Source organism: Rhinichthys klamathensis, unplaced genomic scaffold (assembly GCF_029890125.1).
Source record: "Rhinichthys klamathensis goyatoka isolate OS25496 unplaced genomic scaffold, OSU_Roscu_1.1 h1tg000068l_1, whole genome shotgun sequence".
In the NCBI taxonomy this organism is placed as follows: domain Eukaryota; kingdom Metazoa; phylum Chordata; class Actinopteri; order Cypriniformes; family Leuciscidae; genus Rhinichthys; species Rhinichthys klamathensis.
The window spans coordinates 3,985,628-4,004,986 of record NW_026606611.1 but is presented as its reverse complement, the minus strand read 5'-3'; the positions used below and the strand labels follow the sequence as shown (position 1 = coordinate 4,004,986).

Genomic DNA, 19,359 nt, shown 5'->3' with positions numbered 1-19,359 from the left:
AGATTTATAACAAATGTAAAGTTTAATTAAGGGAAATGCATAAAGTTTGAGAACTGACTATTGTAAACTTTCCTCGTTCACTGCTCAGCCCGTAAAACCAAGAAGGGGCGTCAAACAGGCAAGGTAATCCAGCAGCCGACGATTCCAGAGCGCAATCTTTCCCCACTGCCCGAGGCCCGGGCACTGGTACCCAAACCCATGCCTCAGCTGGTGCCCACCATGCTGTCACTACTAAAGGCCATTGAGCCGGAAACCATCTATGCCGGATACGACAGCACCATACCTGACACGTCCACCCGCCTCATGACCACTCTGAACAGGCTGGGCGGCCGGCAAGTCATCTCTGCGGTCAAATGGGCCAAAGCTCTGCCAGGTACAACTTAGGATGTCTTCAAAAAGTCCTGTGGGAGATCACAGAACATACTAAAAACCTCTATTCTGCCCTTTTTAGGCTTCCGGAACCTTCACCTGGACGATCAGATGACCCTCCTGCAAAGTTCCTGGCTGTTCCTCATGTCTTTTGGACTAGGTTGGAGATCATACCAGCAGTGTAATGGAAACATGCTGTGTTTCGCACCGGACCTAGTGATCAATGAGTATGTATCTCATTTAACAGGCCATGTGCTTTAACAAAGCAGTAAGCAGCACCAATGTTTAGCAAGGACTGGAACTATCCGTTTGATAGTAACATCTTTTACTTTGGAAGTTTAACGGCCCATATAAGCACAAATAAGAGTTATTTGTCTCTGTCCACAGAGAGAGGATGAAGTTGCCCTACATGAATGATCAGTGTGAACAGATGCTGAAGATCTCCAATGAGTTTGTGAGACTGCAAGTGTCCAATGAGGAGTACCTGTGCATGAAAGTCCTTCTGCTCCTGAGCACAGGTGAGCTACTTTAGAAGCCATTGACCCATAATATATATATGGTTTCAGGTTCCCTGAGAGACCAGATGTATCCACTTGGTGTTAAATGAGCTTAACAAAGCAACATCATTGTACCTTTTTATGTTTCTGTGGTTTCTCAGTACCGAAGGATGGTTTGAAGAGCCAGACAGTGTTTGATGAGCTACGAATGTCTTACATTAAAGAACTGGGCAAGGCCATTGTGAAGAGAGAGGAGAACTCCAGCCAGAACTGGCAGCGATTCTATCAGCTCACTAAGCTACTGGACTCAATGCACGATGTAATGCAGTTTATCCTAAATAATGCACATAGAAAAGTATGGCTCTGCTCCAAACCCTTGTGAGATGTCTACTGTCTACATAGGTGGCTGCCTTCTAAGGCAGCATCCGAACCGAGATGGACTGATATAGAACACTGTGCGAACACCGCGCAGAGACCCAATTCAGCAATTTATCCCAGTAAAGCATTGCGTGTTGCTAAGATAATGATCTAATAAGCATGGAAATACATGGCACACACAAATATGGGGTCATTTTTATTATATTTTAGATAATAGACTACACTATATTAAATTGTTTAAGTATTACTAAATTAACAGCTTTATACTATATATTATAGTAAAATCATTTTTACTTGATACTTTCAGCATTGAATGAAATACAGTAGTCCTTTAATGCTGTACGCCATGGATTGGATTTTTTTCACTGAATTTTTGGTAATGCTTTTTAGGATTCGTTTCACTGCAAAGTACTATGCTATGCTACCTTAGAAGAGGTGTCATATAAGGCAGCATGTAATATTTATGCTTGCTTTTTGAAACAGCCTTCACATCTGGAGTTAGCCTATGATGCAGCTACTGAGGCAAATCGCAAGGTTTTGAAACAGAGCAAATGTCTATTGTTTATCTTTTTTTTTGCATTGCAACAACATGAATTCATAATTGGCCCTATTTTTTTATGTGCCTTACATTGTGACATTCGTCAGCGCATATTAGTCTGATAAGAAACCCAAAAAACTGAAATATTATTACAGCTTAAAATAATTGTTTTCTATTTGAACATATTTTAAAATGTCATTTATTTCCTGTGATGCAAAGCTGAATTTTCAGCGTCATTACTCCAGTCTTCAGTGTCACAGGATCCTTCAGAAATCATTTTAACATGATGATTCGCTGCTCAAGAGACATTTATTTTTATTATCAATGTTGAAAACAGCTGTGCTGCTTAATATTTTTGTGAAAAACCGCTACATTTTTCCAAGACACTTTTAATGCATCCTTGCTGAATAAAAGTAGTCATTTCTTTCAAAATGTATCAGCTTCCTCCACTTCTAAAATAACTCTTCATTTGATGAAACCGAGACATGAAAAACGATATTATTAACCAATACTATCACTCGGAAATACAAGTAGAGTGCAGTACAAATGCTGTTTACAAAGTTTGAATCTCTAACCCCTCTGTGTCTCTTCAGATGGTGGGTGGACTCCTGAACTTCTGTTTCTTCACGTTTGTGAATAAATCCCTCAGCGTGGAGTTTCCCGAAATGCTTGCGGAGATCATCAGCAATCAGTTACCAAAATTCAAAGCCGGGAGTGTCAAGGCGCTGCTCTTTCACCAGAAGTGAATCTCCTCCCAGCAGCAGGACACAATGCCTTAAACATCCACCCCATCCCCACTCCCACTCCACCCGAGACAGCAGAGGGAGGCAGAGCAGAGCGAGACGGAGGCGCAGGGAGGGTGAGGGGCAGGACAGTATGCAACCCAGCACAGAACTCCACGATTGACCAGAATACAGTGGAAGAGGAAGAGACGGGTAATTAGAGAGGTTCTAAAAAGCTAACAAATGGCTGAACTGTTGAAATTACGTAACTGTGAATCTCACAGATAGGCTATCACATACATGTCGTCTCAGGTGTTTGACTCCCAGCATCAACTATCAGTAGAAGAAATCGAATTGTCTAAGATCACTTACTATGTAGAGTTCCTCACATCTTTTATTTTTGGAGCAGATGCAGCACCCCAGCACTTACAGTCCAGTATGCGCAGATTATATAGTTTCTTTTACGTCAGATTATCTTCAGATATCATACTTTATAACTTCGGATGATAACAGTTTCAAATAATCATTTCAAATAATATGTACAGAGATAATGGCTTCAGCTTGGTTTGAAAGAATGAAATGCGTTTTGTATAACAACAACATATCTTCAGTCACTGTTTTAAAACAAGTCATGTCGTTAACAGAATTACATATATACAGAAAAAGGGAAAATATGTGCCTTTTTTTTTTAGCTTGTTTCCTTTTTAGCCGTTCTCTTGACTCGTCCGCACCAGACATCTGGCACCCATTGTGTTAGGACTTCTTCATAGTTGATTGTACTTTTATACCCACTTGCACTTGTAATTTTAATAACGGCTGTTTTTGTTTTTTGGCAGCTTTGTAATCAGTAAAGTGGTCCTTATTGATAAGACATGGAGATGCATCTAACAGTTATTTTTAACACTGATTGGTCAGTCGAGAAATGCAAATCTAGCACTTTCACTCCTTGTAAATGCTTTAAAGGGGCTGGTTTAGGTTTGTTCTGCAGAAAGATGTATTCATCATGTCAAAGAAAGCCATTTATTATTAATTTCACCTGTTAATTCATATAGGAATTATGCAATGTGAAACGTTTTTGTGTGTGTGTCGTAATTGTTCCTTTATTGTCGCTGGCTTACATAGTAATGCCACTGTATACAACCAAAACAAAGGATGCAGATTACAGTACCTATAACCTTCTTTATTCATACAAGCAGATGTTTTTAATTGTCAGATACAGTACAATCGTGCTCAGCTACACCAAACATCAACTCAGGCCCATTTCATTTATATTTGCAGCACTTCTCAGATTCTTTCGATTCTGTACAGCGGCGTATGTTTTTTAACCGCTTTTTTTTTTTTTTTAATCAGGTCTAGACTAATCCGTAAAACTAACCTTGTCTGTCTGATGGTTCATTCAGTCAAACTGTGGCGCAGGAGCATGGTTAACTCTGGGAATTTCTACTCACCTGTATTGTTGCAATCTGTTATTTCTGTGCCAAACATATACTGCTTTCAATTTGTACAATCTAAAACTGTGCTTGTCTTAACAGCTGTCAAAGGTATATGTATTCAAGAGAGGGAAAAGAGAAGATAAGACTATTTTAAATTTCTTCTGTGGAAGCTTAATACATGATTAAAAATCAGATGATATCTCCAGCTTCAAGCTGCTTAGCATTGCATTGTGTGGTACAGATTTAGCAATCAACACTTATTTTCAAATTCTAATCAATATCTGAGCAGCACTTTTCACTTTGCTCTTCTGTTCCTACAGATATATATGATACAAATAAACAGATGTATTTACATGAACTTTTGCAACATGTCTAATAAAATGTTCTCTTAGACCCTATAGAATCAGGAGTGGCCTGTTATGTTGGGGTGGGCTTTAACTTCATGCAGTGATTCAGGCTGCCTTGTCAGCCATTTCAACATGTGCTTGGTTGTCTTACCTCTTATGGGGTATTATAATTTTTTTGTGTAACAACACACTCGTCACGATTCGGTTCGATACTGATCTCATGATTTGATAATCTGACAATATTTTGAACAAAATCAAATGGAGTTAAAATGGTCTGTTTTTTTTATTATTACTTCTAACACGTGTAGGTAAACACAACAGTTAAATGATGTATTTTATTTTTAATTTATTTATAATTAGTAAAAATAGAAACTATGTGACCTTCTTATTTAATGTGCCATAACATCTGATGCTAAATTAAATCTCTCTAAACTTTCATTTTGGGCGAACTATCCACAAGTAACGCAAGTTATGTAATCAGATTACTTTTTCAAGTAACTAGTAAAGTAACACATTACTTTTACATTTACAACAAAATATCTGAGTTACTTTGTTTCCCCATTCATTGACTGACAGCTCTCCTGTCCCCATGTTGAGAGAAATAGGGAATAAGTGCAGAGGCGGTTTTTGTAGTTTAATCTAGACTAAAAATCTTACTTGCACAAAACAGATTCAGTAATTCCTCAAAATGAATAAAAACAGTGAAATGCAAACGGAATATTATTGCAAACCTGCAATAATTAAACACAAATATACGTTATGTATTTAATCTCACTTTATTAATCAATGTCTTTGCTGCCTGCTGACTTTTGATAACCCAGCCATACGAATAAGCAAAAATTACCTTAGTTAAACATCACAGTTTTGTTTGTTTGTTTTTGAACTTTCTTCTCCTGAATCCTATTCTTCTGCAATACAGAACGGCAGCACAGCTGTAAGGTTTGTTTGAGTTGCGCCCTCTACTGTACAGGCGTGAATTTGCATTTCCTTCAGTCTGAGGCTTATTCGTTTCTTTTTTGTGTGTGTGAAAGGGCCTTTGCCAAAAATATAACTTTTAGAGTTTTTTTTATATATTAAAAAACAAACAAGTAAGCCCAGCCCCGGTAAGAAAAAGTAATGCAAAAGTACAACACTGCATTACTTTCCATAAAAAGTAACTAAATAACACATTTAGTTACTTTTTTAGGGAGTAACGTAATTATTTTTAAAAGTCTCTTCCCCCAACACCGCTATCCACAATGCATATTGTTGCATTTGTGTATTGCGATATATGGTGATGCGATATAGTAACATCCCTATTTTTTTTAGAATTCTAAATCCATTCAAAAATCTTTCAGCTTTTCATATTTAAATCTGGACAGTTAAAAAGATATAATTTGCAATGGCAAGGCCCAAATGCCTAAAATAAAAGGGCTGATAGCAGTACTGTTTTGAATTTAACATTAAAGACCATCTCCTAACAACAAACCAATCCATCTCCATCACAATGTAGGCTACTAGTCTTCTTGAATTAGTAATATTCCCCTTGAGACCTTACTATAGGGTTAATAGCTAGAGTTTTAGTTTAGGGTTAGTCACAGGTAATTATGCATTATTTGCTCCTATTACTACAGTAAATGCATGTAACGTGTAACAAGGAAAAGGTTAAATAAAATGTCACCCATAGTGGTAGAAAATTATAGTGTCACCAGTATGCAGTAAGCCATTTTAAAAAGAAAATGGAGGTTAAATAGAGAGTAACCCTAACTTCTTGATATTCATTACTGTGTGTGTGTTTTGTTTTGTTTTGTTTTCCCCCTGGGATTTCATAATGTCAAACAGCCAAGGCAAGTCTTGAGTCCCGGTTAATGAATACAAACCGTTTGTCGTCCCCTGCAGCTTCAGCATTATTAACCGTGTCTCAAACCTGCTGAGCTGCCTATCTAGACAGCATTTTCGACCATCGCATGCACGTTCCGAGCCAGCTGCCCTGAAAAGCTGCAAGCAAGCAACTCGCTAGGTTTGAGTCACGGTCATTTTCTGTTTTCAAACAGGGCTGAGCTCAGAATAGATCATTGAATAGTAGGCATGACCACCGAGGCCGATATTGCCGTGAAATTCAACCCGCCCGACTATAAGAAGCTCGCGCGGCTGTACTGTATGAATGGAGGATATCACCTTCAGATCCTGGCGGACGGGACAGTGGCTGGAGCTCGAGAGGAAAACATCTACAGTGAGTAATGCTGCATGTCTGTGCCATGACGCTTTCACACAGAGCGATAACGTGTTTCTCTGCATGAGTTCAGTCAACTGCAGTTTTATTGGTGCTAAATAAGAGCCGCAGTTTGCTGATGGTTCAGATTCCCAACGGAATGAATGATGATAATAAAGTACAGAAAAGAATAATAAAGTAGGCAACATAGATTCAAACATGCTACTTTTAGATAATATTGTTATTGTGCTTTGTCCAGAAAAAAAAATCCTTTTAAAAATAACAGAACTAACTGTAAATGGTCCTTAAATGGGTCATTTGATGCTTTTAAATGTTTTCTTTTTTCTTTAGTGTGTAATATCTGTTTGTGCATGTACAAGATCTGCAAAGTTACAAAGCTCATAGTCTCCCAAACATGGATTTATTCTATCTAAAATTAACACAGATCCAGACCTGCCTAAACACATCGATTGAAGTACAGGTATTATTTCCTCAGACGTCCACGTCACAGTGTGACACACAAAGAAAGAAGTCAAGGCTTCAGGGAATTGTAGTGTTGTCGTGGAGACGCTGTGTGTATGCCGAATGCCGATTGCTTTGGCCTTGCAAAAACGTATGACATTAGGAATCAGTGGTTAATATTTATTTATCAAGCACCCTGAGCAGTAACCCAAACGTTTGCTTGTGCACAGCGCATTTTACAGAGGACAGCTTAGTACAACCAAAGTCCCTTTAAGTGTAATTCTAGAGTCTTTCGTACAACGCAGGCTAAATACTAACAGTATTTCCCACAGTAAAACATTCTGCTCAACTGATGCAACAAAACGACAACGTTATTATTAACTGTGTTTACAAATGCTTCATTAGAAGTCTTGAAAGCTGAAGTTACATTTCCAACACACGCTTGAGGTGTTTTTTTTTGGCCAATCACAATATACACACTGAGTCAGCTGGCCAATCAGAGCACTCTGAGCTTTTCAGAAGGAGGGGCTTTTTAGAAATCAAATCAGCGTTTCAGACTGACTGGGAATAGAGGAGCTGCAATAATGTACAGTAGGCTATGTGAAAAATAATATGTTTTTGAACATTAAAGCATGTTAATCCATTCTATTACAACCAATAAACAAAATAATGAACTTTTAAAATAGTATCATATGGCACGGCTAAAGTAGTTCCAGGGAGGTCTTGACCGCATTACATGTGTCGGCCAATAATGAACCAGCGTTCTGCGTTGAACCTGGAAGCACCGCACCGTGTGTAAGAAATTGTTGAATAAAGTTGTTATTGTCGCACAAAAAGTATTCTTGTCGCTTCATAAAATTAAGGTTGAATCACTGTAGTCAAATGGAATTTTGTATCGATGTCTTTACTACCTTTCTGGGCCTTGAAAGTGGTAATTAAATTGCTGTCTGGGACAGAAAACTTGGATTTCATCAAAAAATATCTTAATCTGTGTTCTAAAGAGGTTTGGGGTTACGGGTTTGGATCGACATGAGGGTGAGTAATTAATAACAGAAATGTCATTTTTGGGTGACCTAACCCTTTCAGTTATTTCAAAGGTCCTTACAACATTACAGCAAAAGAACCTAAACTCACAATGACACTGACCAAGCAAATAAATATTGTAAACAATATGATAAAAACAAATTATTTCCATGTTTTTGACACAAAATTAAATTTTATTACGTTAACATAACTTATACAAAATATTAAATAAAAAATATTATTGAATACAAATATGGGAGTATGAGTGTGTCCTCTAAATGAGAGGCACCAGAGGGATATGCATACTGTATACTATAAATAATGCCACATTTCAGTGGTTCATGTATGTTAAAAAGATTCTTGTTCATCATCTGACTTCATCCTCGAAAACATTTGTCCTTGATTTTCTGTTCCTTGTATCATGGGATGCTGGCTGGAACAGTATGTGGAATCTGTTATTGTTCTGTATCACTTTCAATAGTCCTCCCACCCACATGTCTCTCTGTGTGTGGTTTTAAAGGCATACTGCGCATAAAAGCAACAAGTCCAGGAGTGGTGGTCATTGAAGGAACAGAGGCAGGACTTTACCTCTCTATGAATGAAGATGGCAAGCTGTATGCTTCAGTAAGTATAAAGAAACCTTTCGGATACAAAAAGATGCATCAGCATTTGCACGACTATTATGTGTGCTTTTCTGTCTCTGCAGTCATTAGTAACGGATGAAAGTTTTTTCTTGGAGAGGATGGAGGAAAACCACTACAACACATATCAGTCTCAAAAGCATGGTGAAAACTGGTATGTCGGAATAAAAAAGAATGGAAAAATGAAACGTGGCCCAAGGACACACATTGGGCAGAAAGCTATTTTCTTTCTCCCACGACAGGTGGCCCAGGCAAAGGTCTGAGGCCTGAAACCTGATAATGTAATCAGCATAACCATAATCCACTGTCAAGTCACAGGCTTACTCTACAAACTACACATAAACCGCTTCTAACTCGCTACGGCAGAAAAGGTACGTTCACGCCATTTTGAAATTACCGTAATTATGAGATTTACGTTTGTAAAAAGTGTTCGCTTCCTCGTAATTACAGCTTGTAAAATGAAAGTTTCCTGAGAGCTACTTGTACCGTGACCGCTGCGGATTTATTCAGCTGTTGATAGTGTTGAAACCATAGACTGTAAAAGGTTGAAACGCATAATTCCCAGTCCGATGATGTGAAGAGCTCTGAGTAGAACGTCATGTGTTGTCCGCTCAAAATTACGGTAATTATGACATGGCGTGAAAGCAGCATAATATACAAAGTTTACTAACTCTTGGATGTAAACATGTTAAGATTCACAAATATGCACTGACAAAAAACAACAACATAAAACTACTGTAATAGTAACTTCTTTTTATTTTGTATTTGTGAAGTGATTCTTTAGTTAGAACAATCTCAATTTTGCCATTTCATGTTTTTTCTTATTCGTATATACTCGTGTCTGATCGTATTTGTTTTTTTTCTTCTTTTTCTTTTTTAGAACAACACAGTAATAGCACGATTATAGTGCTGTGTCATTGAACTTCTGGATCATGTTAAACACAATAAATCTGTGAGCTGTGCCGAGTCATGGAAATATATATTTATTTATGTAGTTATAACTGTTAACTATAAATGGTGAACATTACTACAATTAGATACAATACTGTAAAAAGTTGCTGCCTTAAACATCCAAGTTGATTGTGCTTAAAAATTTAAGTCATTTCAACTTAAATTGCAATAAACTGACTTAAAAAAAAAAGAGTTGAATCTTGTATGAATAATAAAAAGTTGCTTAACTTATTTTGATGAGTTAAAGCAATGTAAAAACATGTTGTCATAACTTATAGATTTTTTTTTTTACAGTGACATAAAGAACGGATTATAGTCGATCTTAACACACAAAATAGATTTATATTTAATTGATTTATTGGATTTATATATAAAATATAATACATTTATATGTAAAAGTCTGCAATTCATCTTCAACTGAGGATGTAAAAATGATGACACTGTGGCAATGATAGTGTTTAAACGGTATGTGAGAAATAATAATGTTCAAAAGCCAATTAGAATTAAAACTTCTATTTATACTTCTATTCAGCTAGGACGCATTCAATTGATCAAAGGAGACGGAGACAGTAATAACATTTACAAAACTCTTTATTCTTCAAAATAATCCTGAAAATGTATATTGAATGATTTCTTAAGGATCATGTGACTGAAGACTGGAATAATGATGCTGAAAATTCAGCTTTGCATCACACGAATAAATTATATTTGTAAATATATTCAAATAGAAAACTATGGAAGCTTGTTTCGACCAAGAAATAAAAAAATTAACTGCGACTATTCCTTTTTTAAATTCTTTTTTTTCCTCACAATTGCAAGCTTATATCCAATAATTGCAAGTTATAAACACCCAATTAGGAGAACATCTTTGTTCCCCTTAGAATTGAGGCATAAACTCACAATTGCGAGAAAAAAAGTCATAATTGTGAAATATATATATTTTTTATTCCATGGTGGTTCTTTTAAATTGTAATATTCCACAATATTACTGTTTTTACTGTACTTTTGATCAAATAAATGCAGCCTTGAGCATAAGAGACTTCATTCTAAAACTGGTGATGGTATAGTGTACATAACTGACAAATGCACCAAGTGATCAGCGTTGCCATAGATGATACATTTATTAAAAGTTACTTGACAGGTGTAAAACATACAAATCACAAACAACATATTGTGAAGCACTATCTCATACTGAAGTCTTCAATGAAAACAAAGATCAATGAATCATCTACTGCTACATTTGGCATCATAAAACATTCTATTCACACCAGATCACTGATTGATCAAGCGCATTACATAATCAGGTGTGCTTGAATGCGGAATTAGTCTGCCGTTTATATTGAACTGCTATGAATCTAGGCTTAGCTTTTATTTAATGAGTAGATTGGTCCTTATTGTGACAGTAATTTGAAACGGGCTTACATAATCTCGAATAAACTTTGCCCTAATATGCTCTTGGCTTTACAAGGACCTGGCAGTTCCTCTGTGTTGTTCTGTTTATATCTTAAAAGTGCATCTTTATAACGTTTAATATCACTCTTCTCGTATACTGTATATACATACTCTTTTTCTAGTTCACAAAAGAAAGTTCAGTTACTAGATTTACTCACAAAGTAAAATTACAAGCTCCCTCCCCCCGATTAAAAGAAAACCCACAGAAACAAACAGCGACTGGGAATTTGACAAAAACAGATTCTCTGATGGCATGACTGCTAATTGGAACTTGAAATGCCAAATACATGCAAATGTAAGCAAGTTCAAACTCCATAATGAATGCATACTGTACGTCTACACTTTAAGCACTGATAAACGGTTGAATCCTTTAGTAAAAAATGCCAATGAAATGAGTTGCATTGTGCAAACAACTGAGAAATGCAAGGGCGTCTGAAGCAGATGTACTCTTCTTTGTTGTCCTGAAGAATCAAAAAAGCTGTGGGTGGCTCTCTGACTTTGCCGTTTTGTTCATTTCGCAATTATCCTGAGATTTTTTTATCTATTCCCAAAAATCAGAAAGAGAAGATACTTCACCTTCATGTTAATATCATATCCACAATCATTTAGATCACAGAAAGGTTGTCTTTTAATTAGTTTCCCGCTAATGCAATGCTTACACATAAACCCATCTAAAAGCCAGTAAATAGTTTCTTATGATTTACCTAATAGATAAAAAGAACGCGGGTTCGAGGAAGGGTGGACATGGAATGATCGGCCATGTTGCGAACTCTGGAGTAGTTAACAAATCCCCGGAAGAACAGCAGGAATCCTGGGTGTATTCAAAATAACGTGTTAGTTGTACGGATGTATTCAATTTTATATTCATTTATATACACTAATGTGCAAATATACACTCACCTACAACAAGGAAAACCCACCACAGCCAGTACTGGCCATCGAAATATCCAGGGAAGTAGGTAGAAAACTGTTTAATCACAGAGAGAAAAGGTTGAGTGCTCGTCCTCTGTTACATTGCAATAAAAACACTAATGCAACAAACAAACAGCTTTAAATATTAACCCACTGCCACGATTTATGATGATGGTAACACTTTTCAATAAGGATCCATTTGTTAACATTATAGTTAACATGAACTAACAATGAACAATACTTCTGTTTATCTCAACATTCACTGTTAACAAAAAATGTGTCTTGATTTAGTTTTTGGGGTCTACAAGAATAGATCTTCGTGCTTGAATGTAAAAAAAAACATTATTTTTCACATTGTCGCAGCACCTCTCTTCCCAGTCTGTCAGTAACACTTGGTTTAGTTCAGGGGTGGAAACTCAGTTCCTGGAGGGTGAAAAGGCTTACAGGCTTAATGCTAAACGTCACATGAACACTAGTCTGATCGCATCTGCTCGTCTGAGAAGGTGTTAACAGCAGTGCAAACTGACGGTGATATCTATGGATTTTTACGATAAGCAGCTAACCTAGCTAGTTCTATTTCCTGTTGGCATTATATTTGATATCTAAGGGTGTATTCACACCTGCCTTGTTTGGTTCGATTGAATCGAACTCTAGTTCGTTTCCCCCCTTGGTGCGGACCTTTTGGGCAGGTGTGAATACAGCAATCGAACTCGGGTGCGGACCAAACAACCGAACCAAGACTCAGCTGAAGAGGTGGTCTCGGTACGGTTCCAAACGAACTCTGGTACGGTTCGTTTACGGTGTGAACATGAACCGACCCAATTGCAAGAAAGCACTGCGCCTTTGAGTTAACAGGCTTCCGTAGTCGGAGTTGCGTTATGGGAAAGTGATCTGTTGTAGCCTACTACATTACATCTGTTGCGCGTCTTTCTGCGCGTCGTGTGTGCGTCATTGGAATGGAATGAATGAATGAGTGTGTGCATCAGGACATTCACATACAGAGAGTTCTCTTTAGTCTAATCGCGCAAAGATGCAAAAAAAAAAAATTTTCAGTTCATATAATGTAACGATAGTTACAATACAAGGATGACGCTGCGTTAATTTACGTTAAGCCTTTTTTGCACTTCCTGATTTCCCTACTTGAGAATCCTTGTCCAATGAATGGACGACCTTAGCACACGTGTGGTTTTGTTTACAAATTTTGGTTCACTTGCAAAAAGAGCAGTGTGAAAGCGAACCGTACCAAAAAAAAAAAAAAAAACTAATTATTTGGTCCGGACCAAAGCAAGTGAACTATCGGACTTTCCTGGTGTGAATACACCCTAAATGTTAGTGAGAAGAAAGATAAAAAACATTTAGTTATCAATCTGCATATGCTCATCTCTGCTCGCTCCTTTGAAGGTATCTTGAGTAAAACCGCTCTATATTTAACGAAGCACATATAAAAGACTGGAAGCGATGCGACCTGTTTTACTGCGCTTAACCCCAATTAAACGAAGTCCTTCAGGCTTATTTGGAAACTACAGGTATGTGTGTTGGAGCAGGGTTAGGACTAAACTGAGCTTCGCACCCCTGGTTTAGATCTGAACTCTACGTGCTCTGATTGGTTGGCTGGACCAGTGTGTTGTGATTGGTCAACCACTTTGAAGGAGTTTCAGAAATGTCACGCCCCTTACCATAAACAGTGCGTTACAACACACTACTAACGTAACTCAACCAGGCCTCGCCAGCTTTATTTCGCATGTGCCTTGGGAGGAATTATTTAAATAAGGAATATTGTGACTTGTTCATTCCCGGAAGTGCTTTGTAACTTTGCAGAGCTTTTTCGTTCTCAAACAGCAATATTACACACTAAAGAAAGTTTTAGAAAACCTTCAAAAAAAGCATAATAGCTCCTCTTTAACAGTTAATGCACTGTGCACTAACATGGACATTTTTATTCACTAACATTAACACGATATAAAATGCATAATAAACGTAATAAAAAAAAAAACGTAGTAACTAATGAGACCTTATTGAAAACTGTTACCATTATGTTGATATATAGGTATGATATAGGCCTGGTTTCACAGACAGGGCTTAGATTAAGCCAGGATTAGACCTGAGTTCAATTAGGACATTTAAGTAGCTTTTATAAACATGTATTAGAAAAAAATATTAAATGGTGTGCATCTTGTGGCAAAACAATGGCACTGACTTATTTTAAGATGTGTCAGCGCAGGTTGCTTTCAGTTAAAACAGCTCAAACATGCATTTTAGTCTGGGACTAGCTTAAGCCTTGTCTGTGAAACCGGCCAATAGTATCCTGTCATACCCTGACAATCAGGACCCATTTGACCAGGGACAGTCCAAACCCAGAGATGGCCCCATAGCGGCCGGCCGCAGACGTGGTCAGACAGAAGGACAGGAAGAAGCCAATCCAGTTGAAGAGGAATGCCACTGATGGGGCAAAGAAATGAACAGCTATTAACGTATCTGCTGCACTTCTGTGTCCAAATGTCCAATTAGTCCAATTATTCATCCATTTCACACTATCAAAGTGTATCTCAGTCCTATTCGGACGGTAATTGTTTCTCATGAGGACGTCTGTAAATAATCAATGAGGAGCCATGCAGATTTAAACTCAGATGGCAATTTAATTCATCGTAGAAGAGCGAGTTCTGTGCTGTGTAGAAGGGCTGCCAACTTTTGGATTGAGAATTATGTAAAAAAATGGATGTAAAAAAAATCTTGCATCACAATAAGTGTTTTGTGAATGATTGTCAAAACATTTGGTAACTAACCAGAATTTTATAAAGTTTAGTGACAACATGTTACAATGTTGACATGGTACAATCACTGGTAGACTACTGTTTTTATTTCACCATTTCAATTCAATTCTTGGGATTTTATTCCAATCTTGACTCAATATCAATTCATTTGAATAAATATTAGGTACAGTAGATACATGTAAATTTTTCTCAAGAAAACAATGCATTTTTTATAACAATAACAACGTTATAATATTTTAATGATACAAGTAAAAATATAATAAATATATAGTGCACATATTTAGCTAAATACTCCTCTCTATAGCTATTTTTTTCTCTAGCCAACTTACGTGCTATATTATGGTCATTAAATGGCTTTCCTGAGGTAAATGTAACGTTATGTGACATATTGTGCTCCAGCTGTTTTATTGACCTCTTTCCGCGGTTGAAAAACACTGATTGATCAATATTATGCATGAGGCATTTCGGTAAGTTGTATCTTTCAACACACCTATTCCTGTTTATTTACTAGTAACTAGTAGTAAAGAGTAAGAGATGATTGGTAAAATTGACAGAATCTGAGAGCCGAGAATTTATTTCATATGAAAAGTAACCTGCTCTGTCTTGTTTGCCGGTGTCAGTGTCCTCTTTGCTTGGCAATTGTTCTCTGCGTGAGAAACTGGATGTGTAGGGAGAGAGAGCGTGTGAAAAGTGTCGAATGCATTGGCAGCCCTTTGTGTAGTTATACGCATTATGAATATCTATATCGGCAATAGACTTCAGCAGATGAAAGACAAGAAAATGAGTTAACACACAAGTTACCATAGTTTAAAAAACATGTTATACAACCAGAGGCTGTGCAATGTTGTGGCATCGTAAAAAAAACGGATTGATTTTTACTGTGAGTGACGCCAGCATATGAAATGTTGACAGTTCCAAGATGGCGGATGCATCAACGTGTCTAGAGCGGTCTAATGTGCCATCTACGTATACATATCTACAGTGAGTACTGTGCACTCTTACTGAAAAACGTAAGCATGAATATCCCATCATTGCCAACCCGCAGTTGATCCGTATCGTCAAAGCTCTCCCTGGCAATGAAGTCCTCATCCTGTAGTGGATGTAAAAGTAAAGATGTGTCAAAAGAGTGTTTTTTTTTTTTTTTTTACCTGTAATTACCCCTAAAATAATCACAAACCCTCACCCGGTCACTGACTAGTGGAACAGTGGACTCTGCTTTGCTCCTCTCGGCCTCATCGTATGATGGGAGTGATGTGGCAACATTGTATGAGGGGGGTTTAGGGAACACGTCATCCTCTTTGTACTCAAAAAAAGCTACAAGAAACAAATGAATCAGACACAGAGTAGAAGGTTATGAATAACGACACACAAGTTATTTCTGGCCCGTCAGGACAGGCAGTGGCTACATTTACACACTTCTGTTACCTGCGTTACTTGCTGCAATGCTGCTGTACGGTGGAGGTGCATCAGCGGCCTGTTGAAACACCTCCCCTGACTCCTCCTCATTATTCAACTACAGAACAAATGACACACAAGCTCGTGATATTTGGAAAGGATATGATATTATATCAACTTTCATTTTAATTTAACATGAATGTAGCATTTTAATGCGTTAATTTAATCAATTAATTATGGAAAAAGAATGCAAATAAAATGATTTAACGCACCCACCCCAGACCTACGTAATTCATAAAGTTGATTGGTGACAGCCAGTGATGCAGGGCAAAAACTCACTGCGTGATGTAGCCTATTATAGAATGCTCTTAGAATGGCCCTATAATTCAAGATATCAGGGCAAAAATGCCTCTGTATGCTTTTTTCATCTCATATTTAAATCATTTGATATAGTTAAGCAATATTACACGAGTAACGGCGTAATATCATACGAATTATGTGTTTCTATGGATACACACTCAACGCCTAAATGAACCTGCAGCAGTCGGGTGGTACAAGTAGGAGCTCTCAGAAAAGTTACATCTTACAAGCTGTAATTGCGAGTTTCTCATTTAGAGTATCACTTCATTAAAAAAATAATTTCATATTTTGGGGATAGTTCGCCCAAAAATGAAAATTCTGTTTATTTACATTTACTCACCCTCATGTCGTTTTAAACCTGTAGGAATTCTGTTGAGCCAAATAAAATATTTCTTTCTAAAGCTAATTTTTCATAAGGTCTATTCGATTATTTTCTCATTTAACACAATAATGACTTTAAGTGTCTTTTGGGGGTAATTTTTCAGCCAAATTTGACATGCGATTCAGGTCTTAAAGTGACAGCAGCCTAAAAACCCGCTGTTGTCTGCCATTAAGGATAATCAAACAGCGCTGATGTGGAAACCAGTAGAAACATTGTGCACAAGTTATAGAAGATTTTCAATCCACAAATCACTAATATTCTTTGTTACCAAGTCAGTACTCAAATTTTAAAAATGTGACGCTTTGAGCGCTGTTGAGCAGAATCGTAAACACCTCTGATTGCCCATTGTGCTCATCGGACATGTCTGTGATTGGTTACAATGATCAGCGCTTCAAAAACATGTTGTAAATATGACGCTCTTCACCGAGCGCTTACACAGATACAGACGGGAGCGTTTGAAAACAGATAGACGCCTGCTTGTGCTCTCAAGCGCTCCCTCTCCCGTTTTGCAAAACAGTTTTAAACACTTCCGTGTGCTCTCAAACGCTCCCGTGTGTTGATCAATGTAGCCAATCACAGAAATATCAAATGAGAGCGTTTTATTCATCTCACGGTTCGTACAACCTTTTGAGACTGAAATTCATGCACTTTACAAGGGCTTTCAAGTGCTTCACACTTTTTCCAACACTTCAAAGCTCTAAATATTATCCAATTTTAGTGTTATTTTTTAATTGATTACTTGTAAAACTAAAAGCTTAAAGATGTAGGAAAACTAACACTTCGTGGCAAACAAACACTTTTATTTTAAACAAAGACGTGAATTTACAACTATAACCAGTATATGGCCGCAGAGGAACACTTATTGACTTATTAGCCATTTTCACTCCCTAATATATGGAAAAGTAGGAAGTCGCAAAGTCTCATGAAAAACAAAAACTTTTCTTTAAATTGTGACTTGAATTACACAGAAAGCAAGTAAAGAGCGCTCCTTTTATAATCAGTATAATCGGTCAGCTCAGTATTATGTAAGTGATTCAGGACAAGATAAAAACACGGTTTGGAAAATGGATTCATGATGTACTCGCTTATTATATCAATTTTGTAAATTTCGAACACAAAAAAGTTATGGACTGCAGCTTTAAATTAACTTTATGAATTTATGATTAAAAATCCCCCCAAGCGCTACAAAATCAGGTTCTGTAGAACTGGTGCTACTCCTATCAAATGTTACTAGCCTAGAGCCTTGTAGGCTATTGCCTTTATGTTGTTTCTACATACATTTGTAATTATTACAATATAAAAATATATTAAAAAACTTTAATGCTAGGTGCGATTAAATACAGAAAAATCGATTTTTTTTTTAAATCGATTGACAGCACTCATATATATATATATATATATATATATATATATATATATATATATATATATATATATATATATATATATATATATATATATATATAATTATATTTTTTAGTTTTTATAAAATTATATAAAAATATTATGATATATGATACATTGTCTATCTGGAAAAAGCCCATAAAGTATTTATGGACATTTATCTCATAAGTTATACAAATATTTTCCTCTAGTTTTGTATGTTTTTGTAGTCCCGGTGTTGTTGAGTCTCTCATATTATATTTTAACATTTAATATTATACGTAATACTTTATATTATACGAGTCATATAATATAATATAAAAATAGGCAAAATATGAAAATAATTAATCCAAATGATTTAGATATAATAAAAAGGGCCACCTCGGTCTTTTGTAAGTCATGAACTTTAACACTAACGTTATATTGTGAGAAGAAATTAAATATAGTTGCTCGCTATAACACTTGATCTGAATGACAACCTTAAAAATTGATAATTCGCAATAAAGTACAGACTATATTGTATGAATATTCTATGATTAATCATCTAAAACTCCTCGTTTTCCGGTTTGTTGTTTGTGTTAACGAAGGCCGCTGAAGGAGCAGCTAACCAGCTAATTAGTCGAACTGGGATTACCATCTCTCTTCGGAAAAGATTACACAATTCAGAGTCTGAGAAATTATTATCACAACCGATTCGACTCGATATAACGTTACGTTCGTAAAACCATCAAGCTAAGTTACAGAAGAAGAAAAAATCGCTCTAAAAACCAAACAAATTATCTTGATTATGTTTTACCTGCTGATATCCACTCCTCTGAGCTGTCATTCTTCTGCGTCGATCTGTTCACTTAATCAGTCATACAGTAGTAGATTACTAGTTTAACGTACCTTTTACTTAATATCACAATTTTACTGTTCCTTAATTTAAATGTTCGTATGAATCCAGATAGACAGCACTAGGCTAATCTATAGCCCAAACAATGGCGACTGCTCATGCTCAGTCGGGTTTCGTGTCAGCCTCTCCTGTCTCTGTCTCAAAACCTGGTCTGCTGCCTACCTAGATAGCATTCAGTCACAGACGCGCTTCCAGCAGACTCAGCTCAGCTGCCTAAGTAGGCAGCTCACTATGTTTTGGACACAGTCTTTGCCATG

The 19,359-nt window shown here is 36.7% G+C and overlaps 3 protein-coding genes across 3 annotated transcripts in view; 2 read left to right on the top strand and 1 right to left on the bottom strand.

Moving 5' to 3' along the window:
- nr3c1 (nuclear receptor subfamily 3, group C, member 1 (glucocorticoid receptor)) overlaps positions 1 to 3,291 on the top strand; it is a 28,281-nt gene extending 24,990 nt beyond the window's left edge. The window contains exons 5-9 of the mRNA XM_056250305.1: positions 89 to 373; positions 452 to 596; positions 757 to 887; positions 1,028 to 1,185; positions 2,376 to 3,291. Coding sequence (XP_056106280.1) covers positions 89 to 373; positions 452 to 596; positions 757 to 887; positions 1,028 to 1,185; positions 2,376 to 2,528 — 872 coding nt within the window. The 3' untranslated portion in view covers positions 2,529 to 3,291. The remainder of the gene's footprint in view (positions 1 to 88; positions 374 to 451; positions 597 to 756; positions 888 to 1,027; positions 1,186 to 2,375) is intronic.
- Positions 3,292 to 6,204: 2,913 nt separating this feature from the next.
- Positions 6,205 to 8,943, top strand: fgf1a (fibroblast growth factor 1a). Its single transcript, XM_056250141.1, has 3 exons — positions 6,205 to 6,496; positions 8,481 to 8,584; positions 8,667 to 8,943. Exons 1-3 carry the CDS (start codon positions 6,352 to 6,354, stop codon positions 8,862 to 8,864), a joined length of 447 nt encoding a protein of 148 aa, XP_056106116.1. The 5' UTR covers positions 6,205 to 6,351; the 3' UTR covers positions 8,865 to 8,943.
- Positions 8,944 to 10,648: 1,705 nt separating this feature from the next.
- ndfip1 (Nedd4 family interacting protein 1) lies at positions 10,649 to 19,227 on the bottom strand. The gene is made up of 7 exons (XM_056250304.1): positions 19,004 to 19,227; positions 16,113 to 16,200; positions 15,871 to 16,001; positions 15,690 to 15,777; positions 14,231 to 14,355; positions 11,905 to 11,971; positions 10,649 to 11,815 (listed from the first exon to the last, which is right to left on the bottom strand). The coding sequence occupies exons 1-7, from the start codon at positions 19,031 to 19,033 to the stop codon at positions 11,709 to 11,711; spliced, it is 636 nt and encodes a 211-aa protein (XP_056106279.1). The 5' UTR covers positions 19,034 to 19,227; the 3' UTR covers positions 10,649 to 11,708.
- Positions 19,228 to 19,359: the final 132 nt, after the last annotated feature.